Genomic DNA, 12,408 nt, shown 5'->3' with positions numbered 1-12,408 from the left:
ACTGACATCGGCTAGGGATCTTAATTTGTAGCAGAATATCTGCACGTTGGGCGATAGTGAAGCGGAAGGAGACGGGAGGCTGGCAGGAGAACGGGAAAGACACGAGCGTGGCAGGCAGGCCCGAGAGCTGAAGACAACAGCGCCCGTAAGCTACTCTGGAAACCACAGGCGGGTGGACCGCGGCTTACCGGCAGCCACGTGGCCGAGGACAAGGAGAAGAAGTCACGGGGGCTCGCCCGCAAAACGCGTGGCGGCGTGTAGGTGGTTTTCCCAACGGCCGGAGCGGAAGCTTCTGGAACAGTCTGCAAACTTCTAGAAGCTTCGGTCGGTTGCAACAGTGAGATTAGTTGGCGCTCGGAAACGAACGTATTCCAGCAACATGATTGGCCACGCACATTAAAGGGGGGAAGAAAAAAGAACAGGAGCTACGAAAAAGCGTAGCAACTGTGAAACACTTGTTCCTGGGGCGTCGAGGAGAGAGGTTGGTCCTGGCGAGGTGTGCGACCTCGTTACTGGGACAGAGTACTTGTAGCGAGAGCCTGAGGATGGTCTGGTGTTCCACGGCAGCCGTGGAGGTGCCCACGGAAGCTTTTGGTGAAGTAGAATTCATGTTATCTCGCCGAGGCGAGAACCTTTGCAGCGATAAGCGTTAGATCACTGTAGTGGTCATACACTCGCAACGGCGGTTAGGGAAGTAAAGTAAATTGCTGATCACGTGTCTTTTTCGTTCTATGCTGAGGCTTCGCGTTGCTAGAAGCGAGTGTAGTTCTAAATATAATTGCAGTTGCCATAGCTGATGTCAGTATTCCGCGCTTGAATTAACGACCGCGAATATATCAGAGGACAGTGCCAGGCAGAGCGATTACCAAATGTGATTAGGCAGAACTAAAATGTTGCTCGTACTGTGTAATCGTGTATAGAGTACATTGCAGAGGAGTAAAGCATTTAACACTACTGAGTGTATCATTTCATAGCTAGTACTTTCCTTTGCCATTTTATCATCTCCTTATTTGTGTATTTCATGTTTGCAACCACCTGGTGGTGGCAGTGTTTGTAGGTCAGCACATCTGAACATTCTAGCATATACTGAGAATATGGTTAGAAACCAACCAGATTTGCATACGACTAGTTGACGTCACATACAGAGCAGAGGATAAGCTTACCCTTCTGGAAACCGTATAAGTGTCAGGGCGACAAATTAGCGTTATAAAACCCGTTGTGCAACATTTTCACTTATACGTTCGGTTCACAGGCTTACCCATCAGCAGAAAAGAGCCAAACAGAAGCGGTAGCTTACATAGTTTGCGTCTCCAACTGTCTGCCAGTTCAGTTCTTTCAGCATCTCCGTTGACACTCTCTACGGGTTGCACAATCATGCGACCATTCGTGCTCCTCTTCTTTGTATACGTTAAATATCCGCTGTCAGTCCTGTCTGCTACGGGCCCCACACACTTCAGCAGTATTCGAGGGTGGCTCGCACGAGCGCTTTGTAAGCAATATCTTTCGTAGGCTGACTGCATTTCTCTAGTAGTCTATCAATGATCCGATGTCTGGCACTTGTTTTACCTACGGCTGAGCCTATGTGATCTTTCCATTTCATATCGCTGCAAATTCTTACACCAAAGCAGTAGTGTAGGTCACCTGGTTCTGGCAGTGAATCATTGATATTACTATCATAGGATACTACGTTTATCATTTCGTGAAGTGCACAGTTTCACTGTACAATTTTACATTTCTGATGATTTAAAGAAAGTTGACAAGAAATACACGAGCCAGAATGAGATTTTCACTCCTCAGCGGAGTGTGCACTGATATGAAACTTCCTGGCAGACCAAAACTGTGCGCCGGACCGAGACTCGAACTCGGGACCTGCCAGGAAATTTCATATCAGCGCACACTCCGCTGCAGAGTGAAAATCTCATTCTGGAAACATCCCCCAGGCTGTGGCTAAGCCATGTCTCCGCAATATTCTTTCTTTCAGGAGTGCTAGTTCTGCAAGTTTCGCAGGAGTTCTTCTGTAAAGTTTGGAAGGTAAGAGACGAGGTACTGGCAGAAGTAAAGCTGTGAGGACGGGGCGTGAGTCGTGCTTGGGTAGCTCAGTTGGTAGAGCACTTGCGCGCGAAAGGCGAATGTCCCGAGTTCGAGTCTCGGTCTGGCGCACAGTTTTGGTCTGCCAGGAAGTTTCAAGAAATACACGACTTTGAAATCTTACCGAGATATGACTGGATACTTGAGCAACTTTTTTAGACCGTGCAGCATTACAAACAGTTGCGTCATCTGCGAAAAGTTTGTGATTACTATTAGCATTGTCTGGAAGGTCATGAATATACACCATGAACAGGTGCGGTCCCAACATGCTTCTCTTGGACATTCACAAATTTAGCTTGATACCCCACACGATCGTACGTTTGATAGTAACCGTAGGTATGATACTGAGTCACATGCTGTTTGGAAATCGAGACATACTGCACCTAAGTGGCTGCGTTGATCCACGAGTTTCGGTGTGTCATGTGAGAAAAGTGCGAATTGGGTCCCACGTGATTGATGTTTTCGGTAACCGTGCTGTTATCATGGAGAAGGTCATTTCGGTCATTCTGTTCGAGATACCGCGTCATGTTTGAGCTCAGAATATGCTCTAAGAGCCTACATCAAATTGATGCAAAGGATACTGGTCGGTAGTTTTGTGGATCACTTCTCCTACCCTTCTTGTATACAAGCGTGACGCGTGCTTTCTTCCAACTACTAAGCACGGTTCTTTGCTCGACGGATAAGTGTGAACTATGGAGCTGTCATGCAGATGTAGGTGAAGGCGAGCGTCACTGATAAGATTAGTCTCATTTCCTTATGGCTGGGGATGGGTTTCGTAGCACGTGTTTCACAATGGTGGAGAACTCAAAGTGGTTGGACGCCTTCGCAAGGAGACTCATGCCACTTGTGACACAGCACGTCTCCCTTATTTACTGTACTTCTTTAAGTTTTATTCTGTTAAAATCATTCTGGTCATGACAAGCAATGTCAGTCGACACACGAAAGAATTTTTTCTCCTTCTAGCAGCAGTATATAGTAGGTCGCTGAACCAACGAAAGATACCAAGTGACTGGAAAAAAGCGTAGCTCACGTCTGTTTTCGACAGGACATCTGTATCTCCGACGTCAATCTGTTGCAGAATTATGGAACATGTACGAGTATTGTGACTCAGCACGTCGCTCTTAACGCAAGAAAATCGAAGGACTTCTGACGTGACACACTAAAAGCTTTGGATCAAGGCACTCAGATAGGTGCAGTATTTCTTGATTTCCGAAAAGCATTTGACTCACTACCGCACCTGCGCTTATTGTGAAAAGTATGGTCATATGTGGTATCAAGTGAAATTGGTGAGTGGACTGAGGACTTTTTGGTAGGGAGGACACAGCAAGTTATCTCGGATGGAGAGTCGTCATCAGATGTAAGGATAACTTCATGTGTGTCCCAGGGATGGGTGTTGGGACGCTTTGAGTTCATATTATATATTAATGACGTTTCAGACAATATTAATAGTAGCCTCAGGCTTTATGCAGATGATGCAGTTATCTATGATGAAGTACTATCTCAAAGAAGCTGCATAAATATTCAGTCAGATCTTGATCACGTTTCAAATATGTGCAAATGTTGGCAACTTGCTTTAACTGTTCAGAAATGTGAAACTGTGCTCTCACAAAACGAAAAAACATAGTGTCTTATGACTATAATGTCAATGAATCACTCTTGGAATGGGTCAACTCGTACAAATACCTGGGTGTAACACTGTAGGGACATGAGATGGAATGATCATGTAGGTTCAGTCGTGGGTGGAATACTGGGGAAGTGCAATCCGTCTACAAAGGAGATTTGTTATTAACAATCCGAACGAATTCAAAAGTAATAGCAGTGTACATGGCTACAACACTAGGAGAAAGGATGATCTTAACTACTCAAGGTTAAATCTAACTTTGGCTCAGAAGGGGGTAAATTATGCTGCCACAAAAGTCTTGGGCCAGTTACCTAATAGCATCAGAAGTCTGGCAGATAGTCATATAGCATTTAAAAGGAAATTGAAAGAATTTTTTAATGGCAACTCCTTCTACTCATTAGATGAATGTTTGTATATGTTGTGTCGGTAGCTGGGCCGACACCGTGAAGTTGAGATGGCTGAAAAGGCAAGCTAGACTAACGCAGACGGGCGTGAAGTACTGGAACAGGATACGTAATTAATGTTAGGAAGAAAAGTACGGAGCAGGTTTAATACTTAACTTTACTCAATCATTGTGGTACATCGATCTTGACGATACACAGGAGACTTTAAGTACAATCACTGTATGGCTAATGGCGCCTTGCTAGTTCGTAGCCATTAACTTAGCTGATGGCTATTCTGTCTCTCGGCTAATGAGAGAGAAAGGCTTCGTACATCTGGTCGGTAGCTAGGTTCTCGTACAACTGGGCGAGTGCTCTCTCGTATCACGAGACCTGCCTTGGTGGTGGCGCTAGGTCTGCGATTACACAGTGGCGACACGCGGGTCCGACATGTACTAAATGGACCGCGGCCGATTTAAGCTACCACCTAGCAAGTGTGGTGTCTGGCGGTGACACCACAGTATATAGTAAGTGGGTAATTTCCTCAACCCCCACAAAAAATTAAAAATATTAAGTGTTATGTAATATTTTTGTAATGTAATATCTTGTATAGACACCTTTTATTAACCTGACACGTTTCACATCATTACGAAGTGTGGTATTCGTGATCTATGGAACAAGTACTAATCTAATCTAATCTATTGCTTATACATCACTCCTGCGACCGATACTAGAATTGTGGGACCCATGCGAACTTTGACTAATGGGGAATACTGAATGTATACAGAGAAGGGCAGCGCGAATGGTCAGAGGTTTACTTGCCTGTGGAAAAGTGTTACAGTGACGCTGAAGAAACTGAAGCAAATTCTTGAAGATGGACTTAAACTGCACAGTGAAAGTCTAGTAACAAAGCTTCAAGAACTGGCTTTAAATGATGAATCTAGCTATGTACTACAATACCCTACGTACCGCCCAGACATGGATCGTGAGGATAAAATTAGAATAATCACTGCACGAACAGAAGACTTCAATCATTTTTCCCGCGCTCCATACGTGAACGGAACGGGAAGAAATCCTAATAACTGGTACAATGGGATGTACGCTCTGCCACGCACCTCACGGTGGTTTGCAGGATATAGATACAGATGTAGATGATGGGGAAAATGTTTTTGCCTCTGCTGACATGAAAATGTACGGGCGACCCTGTATTGACAGATCAATCCAAAAATGTTGGTCCCACAATACGTTTACCGGAAACGGCACACCAAACACCAATTTTCTCATTGTGTAGTGGACACTAGAATATCATGTGAGGACTACACGCCATGCAATACCTGGTATCCTGCAAATGAACTTGGCCCGATAAACGAAACCGTGTCTAGTCTGACATGGAACACTGCGTCGGGTCTATCTGCCTTCCAACAACGCCTGTCGAGAAGCCAGTTGCAATAATGAATACGTTTCGGTGTGTCTGCCTCCTCTATTTGTTGCACACAATTGTAACGCGCTAAGGTTTCAATTTCGATTCATGCTTTTGGAGTCTTAGCGGAAAGTTGCCTCTTTTGACACTTTTATTAGGTCCCTTTCTTCTCTATTGCCTGTTCATCACTGATTTTGTAATTGATTTTAAACTAGCTTACCAGTGAGCTGGACACTTCAAACTTTCAACGTAACTCAGAAGTGGATGACAATGCAATATTAACTCGCTGTCTTGTCTGGTGTGTGGCGAAGGGTGTTTAATGTAGCACTGCTATTTACCACGTTTTCCTGTTCCATACGCGAACGGTTCGCAGGAAGAGCCATCGTGTGAGCTGAAACCTTTCTAATATTTACCTTCAAGGTCTTTTCCCGTGATATACGCAAGAGGAAGCAATAAATTGGTTAACTCAGGTGAAGAGAAACCGAAATTAACCTGAAGTTTTCCATATATATCTGCTGTAATGTCAAAATATCTGAAAAAGATTAAAAAGTAGACAATGATTACATAAATAAAATTTGTTTGATGTAATACACTTTTAAACCGGGCTGAAAAGTGTAAAATTAATTTCTCCTATCCCCACTCACAGATTCCTAACCCTGTAAAGACAGTCTGAAAATTTTTATTTGTGATTTTTTTTAATGGCTATGACAATACTTTTAACACTTTTGCTCCTTTTTAAAAAGGTGTTATATTAAAAAGTTCTTTACTTAAATAATTAATTCGTTTTGCATCTGAAACCTAAACTGTTTTCGGGGGCATTGGCATTCGTAAATTTTTCTACAAACATTTGACGTGTTTCTTGAAGTGATTCAAAACAAATTTATGGTTTAAGCACAGTTTTCTCCCCTTGGATTGAATATGGCACCTTACACAACCACAACGCTGTTCACAATGGTAAACTACAATAAAATGTATATTGCTCTGACCCGTAACATCTGACGAACGGCAGCTGTGAATTAGTAGTAACATACACATCCGCTATACACGCTAGTTGTATAGAGTCCTTCACATATAGTATCTGCTTGTGGTTTCGTTATGGGTTCGGTTTTATGTTACCCTTTCTCTATTACTGAAGACAGCGATGGCCCTGTACGATTCCCTTGGATTAAGCGCGTAATTAACTTCACATGCGTAGATTTCTTACAATATGTGCAAGACGTTTCTGTTTCCAGTTTCGATATAAAGATGATTCACTCCAAGAAACTATTGGCTCACTCTCTCGAAATACCGGGCGTATTGTAACTGTTTTTTAAATGAACACACCGCCATTTGACTGTATCGTTGTCTATTTAATTATAACCCAGGTTTCGGCCTTTCATGCCATATTCAGTTGTCTGATTTTATATCATTAGCATATATTGCAGGATATCAAGCTCAAAATTGGCCATAAATTACTAGAAATGTTGGCTCCCCACGAAATTTCAGATGTAAATTCACCATCTTGTAAAAAGGTCAGTAAATAACAATCGGAGCACGTCATATTTAATAAAAACAAGTTGCTGTGGTGTCACAAAATTTTTTGCGACCATTCCTTCACGGTAGTCAAATGCAGTCCCTGGATCGGGTGTCGTTTAGCAGCCCTAACCCGACAACGGTGCACATCCGACTTAGGGCTATCTGGAAACTTTAGCACGGTTCAACATTACCTATGCTACAAGAGGTGTTATCAGTCATTCTTTTGCATCCGGTATCCCATGTAAGGTGTCGGTGCGGTGAACGGGAACTGAATTGCTATGTCATTCATTAAAACTTCAGAGAGAAGAGCCACAAATTTGTAAAACAAGATAACAGTTAAATAAAAACCTTTTTTCGCTGGAACACTAATTTTGGGTGACAAATGATTAATAACACACATATGATTTTGTGTTTCCCTTTTACTTTGCTTTCTTCCTATTTTCCCACTTCAAACAATCAGATATTACTCCACTCGCCGTGGTAGCTTCGACCCTACCGAACATAATCCAAGGAGGTACAGAGATCAGAAGCTTACTAATTGGTTGGTTGCTTGCTCTGGGGGAGGGGGCCTAACAGCGAGGTCATCGGTCCCATTGGACTAGAACAGGATGGGGAAGGAAGTCGGCAGTGCCCCTTCAAAGGAACCATCCTGGCATTTGCCTAAAGGGATTTAGGGAAATCACGGAAAACCCAAATGAAGGTGGCCGGACGCGGGTTTGAACCGTCGCCCTCCCGAATGAAAGTCCAGTGTGATAACCACTGCTCCACCTCGCTCGGTAGTAAACTTACTGCTTAACGTTGTTCTCAACAACACGTCATAACTGTGTTTGTTCAGAAGTCGCGCAGCGTGCTGCTAATGCACCGCGTCATTTGGGACCTGGTGACCCGTGTAATACGTGCGCCGGACGGCTGGTGAATTACAGGCTGCAGCCACACAACGTTCCCGACAACCACCGCCATCTTGTAAGTTGTTTTAACATCACACAAGCAGAAGTACATCTACATCTATATCTACATACATACTCCGCAATCCACCATACGGTGCGTGGCGGAGGGTACCTCGTACCACAACTAGAATCTTCTCTCCCTGTTCCACTCCCAAACAGAACGAGGGAAAAATGACTGCCTAAATGCCTCTGTACGAGCCCTAATCTCTCTTATCTTATCTTTGTGGTCTTTCCGCGAAAAATAAGTTGGCGGCAGTAAAATTATACTGCAGTCAGCCTCAAATGCTGGTTCTCTAAATTTCCTCAGTAGCGATTCACGAAAAGAACGCCTCCTTTCCTCCAGAGACTCCCACCCGAGTTCCTGAAACATTTCCGTAACACTCGCGTGATGATCAAACCTACCAGTAACAAATCTACCAGCCCGCCTCTGAATTGCTTCTATGTCCTGCCTCAATCCGACCTGAGGGGGATCCCAAACGCTCGAGCAGTACTCAAGAATAGGTCGTGTTAGTGATTTATAAGCGGTCTCCTTTACAGATGAACCACATCTTCCCAAAATGTTACCAATGAACCGAAGACGACTTATCCGCCTTCCCCACAACTGCCATTACATGCTTGTCGCATTTCATATCGCTCTGCAATGTTACGCCCAAATATTTAATCGACGTGACTGTGTCAAGCGCTACACTACTAATGGAGTATTCAAACATTACGGGATTCTTTTTCTTATTCATCTGCATTAATTTACATTTATCTATATTTAGAGTTAGCTGCCATTCATTACACCAATCTCAAATCCTGTCCAAGTCATCTTGTATCCTCCTACAGTCACTCAACGACGAGACCTTCCCGTACACCACAGCATCATCAGCAAACAGCCGCACATTGCTATGCGCCCTATCCAAAAGATCATTTATGTAGATAGAAAACAACAGCGGACCTACCACACTTCCCTGGGGCACTCCAGATGATACTCTCACCTCCGATGAACACTCACCATCGAGGACAACGTACTGCGTTCTATTACTCAAGAAGTCTTCGAGCCACTCACATATTTGGGAACCCATCCCATATGCCATCCGTCTGATACTCTTCATCCATGGTTCGCAAGATATCATGTGAAAAGAGGGCGAGTTGCGTTTCGCAGGAGCGATGCTTTCTAAAGCCGTGCTGATGCATGGACAGCAGCTTCTCTGCCTCAAGGAAATTCATTATATTCTAACTGAGCACATGTTCGAGAATCCTGCAACAAACCGATGTTAAGGTGCAGTCCAGCTTCCACACCCTTTGCGCCACATTTCTTTCCCAGCATCGTGGTGGCATGAATGTTTGAACACGCTCTTCACAGTGCATCTCGGAATTAACCCAATAGCTTTCATATTATTTTTTCATTAATTTCTTTAACATTTCTTACTTTTACCTTGCTTATGACATTAGAAAAGAAGCATTTAAAGTGGAAAAGTAATTTTTATCTTCCTGGTTTTCATGTAATCTACTGTACCATGTACTGGGTGTACAAGTGCAGATATTGTACTTTAATATTTAGCCACTTCAGTGAATCAGCTGTTTTTTTTTTCTCTGCACCTAACTCTTCCTGCAAACACGGCACATAATTTAAAACCTGACATTTTTTGCACGGTCGTAATTGCACGACTTAGTGGACTACGCCTGTCGGTATAGACTGACCGTTTTGCGTCCACACGTCCACACTTCAACACCTGACCGGCTTGCCCAGGGAATGGCTTGCTATTGCCACATGTACTTGGAGGTATGAATCAACCTAAAAACATACTACTCCAAATAGCTATGATTATTACTCTGCACATTAAGTTAGTACTAATGTAACATTGTTCAGTCACTGTTCTCTGTCATCAGTAAAAGTATCTGTACTCATACTGCTAAGTCCCTGTATGCTGCACTTTTAACAGGAAACCGTACATTTGTATGAATTACGTTCTGCTGCCAGTGATTGCTGATTTCTGCAAGGACATTATGTCAGTTTCTGCACAATATGGGAATGTTACACGTTATTGTTCTGAAGCAAAGAAACTGTACATGAGTACAAATGACAAATCAAAAAGTAAAATAACAAATTACTTGACGTGATAAACCGCAAAATATTCAACGTGTAGTCGTGCATTACATTTCTTCCATTAGGTAGGTGCTGATGTCTTACAGTTTAGTCCAACACATCATCATATTTTGTGTTCGTGTACTTTCAGAATCAGGTGCTTCGTTGCATCAAACTCAACTTCATCTCCTACAGTACAGTATGGGATTCAAACAGCCCCATTTGGTGGCTTCATACAGTTCGTCAAGTATGACTGCATAATTTCTCTTCGAAAATTTACAAGAGACATAGTTTTCCATTTTTTTGCTAGAGTATCCAGGAATTGTGTACTGTGACATCCAATAACTAACAGAAAACAGTTCAGTACCATTTCCTGTTACAGATATTTATCTTGTACTGATTCACATATTGACTCATTCGATCAATTCCACCGATGTGCTTGTTGTATTCTGTCAGAATGGAGGGTCAAGGAGCTACAAAGGAACAAGATACTTCCCAAATGATGCAGTTGTCACGCCGTTTTCACAGAAACACATAATTTTCCTTTTGTGTGGCAGAATGTACCTCTTTTTTTTTCATTTCCTTCTTTGGAAAGGGGGAATTTTGGGACATACTATATTCTCTCGCAGTCTCAGTGCGTCCAAAGTAATACCACATTAAAACAGCAATAGGCATAATAAGATGATGGGTAGTGAAAATCTGTGTCGTTACGATACAAATAATGTTGCATACATTTAAATAAATAGCATGTGACCGTTGGTGTGCTGGGGAACTATTTGCTGTTCTTGAGCCTGAATGATAGTTTGATTGTTACATAGAGTATGAATCCATGATTTGATTCTTAAAACTACTAACATAGGAATGGAAGAACATACGTTCAACAATCCTTAAATAACGATACCAAGATTGTGGAAGACCATCACTGTCCAAGGCTAACTGTGTCATATTCATCATCATCATCATCATTATGTGTTCTGCCCTAGGGCAGGTCTTCACATGTAGCTTTCCATGCACTCCTGTCATTTGCTAGCATCTTCATTTTCTCATAACTGTTTCCTTTAATTACACTATCCGCCCTCTGATATCTTCTGCATCTTCTTCTTCTACCATTCACCATTCGCTCCATACCATCCATCAGTAAGCAATCTCTTTTCATCCAATGTCCAAGCCTACTTTATTTCTTCTTCCTGATTACCTTTAAAATTTCTCAATCTCCCCCCCCCCCCCCCACCACCACCCCCCACTCTTCTCAGCTCCTCCTCATTTTTCACTTTCTCTACCCATTTTATCCTTTCCATCCTCCTCCAAACCCGCACCTCGAATCCTTCTATTCTTCTTCTTTCCTCTTTCCCCAGTGTTCATGTCTTAGCTCTGTATAATACTGTACTCCATATAAAGCACTTTGCCAGTGTCCTCCCGCCATTCACCCGCATAGAAGCCTCCTGTTCTTATTAAATGCCTTCTTGGCAGTTTCTGTACGTGTTCTCATCTCCTCATTACATCTGATGCTTCCTTAATTATGATCCCCAGATATCTGAAAGCATTAACTTCTTCTATATTTTGTTATTCTAGCTGTATAGTTGTTCTTACTTTTGTTGCACTTATCGTTACACATTTTGTATTTTTCTTATTAATTGTCATTCTGAATTCCTCACAGAACTTACTTCATTCTTTTAAGATCCCTGCCATGTCACACGTAGCATTAATGTAACTCTCGGCATTGATGGGTTGAGAGAACCGGTTCTCTGACTCTCTGCACAGCTGTTCACCTCCATCACGTCTTTTGTTGCAGACAAGTCCAAGGACGCCATCAGCCGCACCATGGTGTCCCAGGTGAGCATAGCCATGGGGCCCATGGTTCCACACAGGAACGACAGGAACGACGAGCTGCCGGAAGTGTTCGAAGAGCCGTGACGTCACACGCCTGCCTGACGTCGGCAACAATCGCACCACGTGACCGGGGCAACAATGGGAAGTCGCCGGAACCGGCATACACCATTCACTGCATCCCTTCTCAACACTTTGAAGCGTGCGGGCGTCCGCTACAAAATCTGAAAGTGGACTTAACGTCGGTAAAGAGTCGGACTGCCAAAGAGTTTATCTGTTACCAAAGATATAAACGTTTAATACTGGAGCTTATTGTTGATTTCAGATTATTTTCAAAGTGACAAAGACAAAGAAAGTGATTCTTCAGCTGGGTAGTAAACCACTACCTTCGGACAGTAACAGCAGACTCATTGTACGAAAATTTTCACAGGCTATCCTACCGTTTTCCTACACCTCTACGTCCTCTGCTGTATTACAGATGTTTTTAATTACTTCCTTTCACTACGTCAGTGTACTAGATAACAGTTCACAACGAAGAC

At 43.0% G+C, this 12,408-nt stretch overlaps 1 protein-coding gene across 1 annotated transcript in view; it reads left to right on the top strand.

Annotated features, from left to right (window-relative positions):
• LOC124551153 (G-protein coupled receptor moody-like) overlaps window positions 1-11,990 on the top strand; it is a 171,587-nt gene extending 159,597 nt beyond the window's left edge. The window contains exon 8 of the mRNA XM_047126118.1: window positions 11,835-11,990. Within this exon, the coding sequence (XP_046982074.1) occupies window positions 11,835-11,956 (122 nt within the window). The 3' untranslated portion in view covers window positions 11,957-11,990. The remainder of the gene's footprint in view (window positions 1-11,834) is intronic.
• The last annotated feature ends 418 nt before the right edge of the window (window positions 11,991-12,408 follow it).

This window comes from Schistocerca americana, chromosome 9 (assembly GCF_021461395.2).
Source record: "Schistocerca americana isolate TAMUIC-IGC-003095 chromosome 9, iqSchAmer2.1, whole genome shotgun sequence".
Lineage (NCBI taxonomy): Eukaryota > Metazoa > Arthropoda > Insecta > Orthoptera > Acrididae > Schistocerca > Schistocerca americana.
The sequence above is the reverse complement of the archived record's forward strand: the minus strand, read 5'-3'. Positions and strand labels throughout refer to the sequence as shown.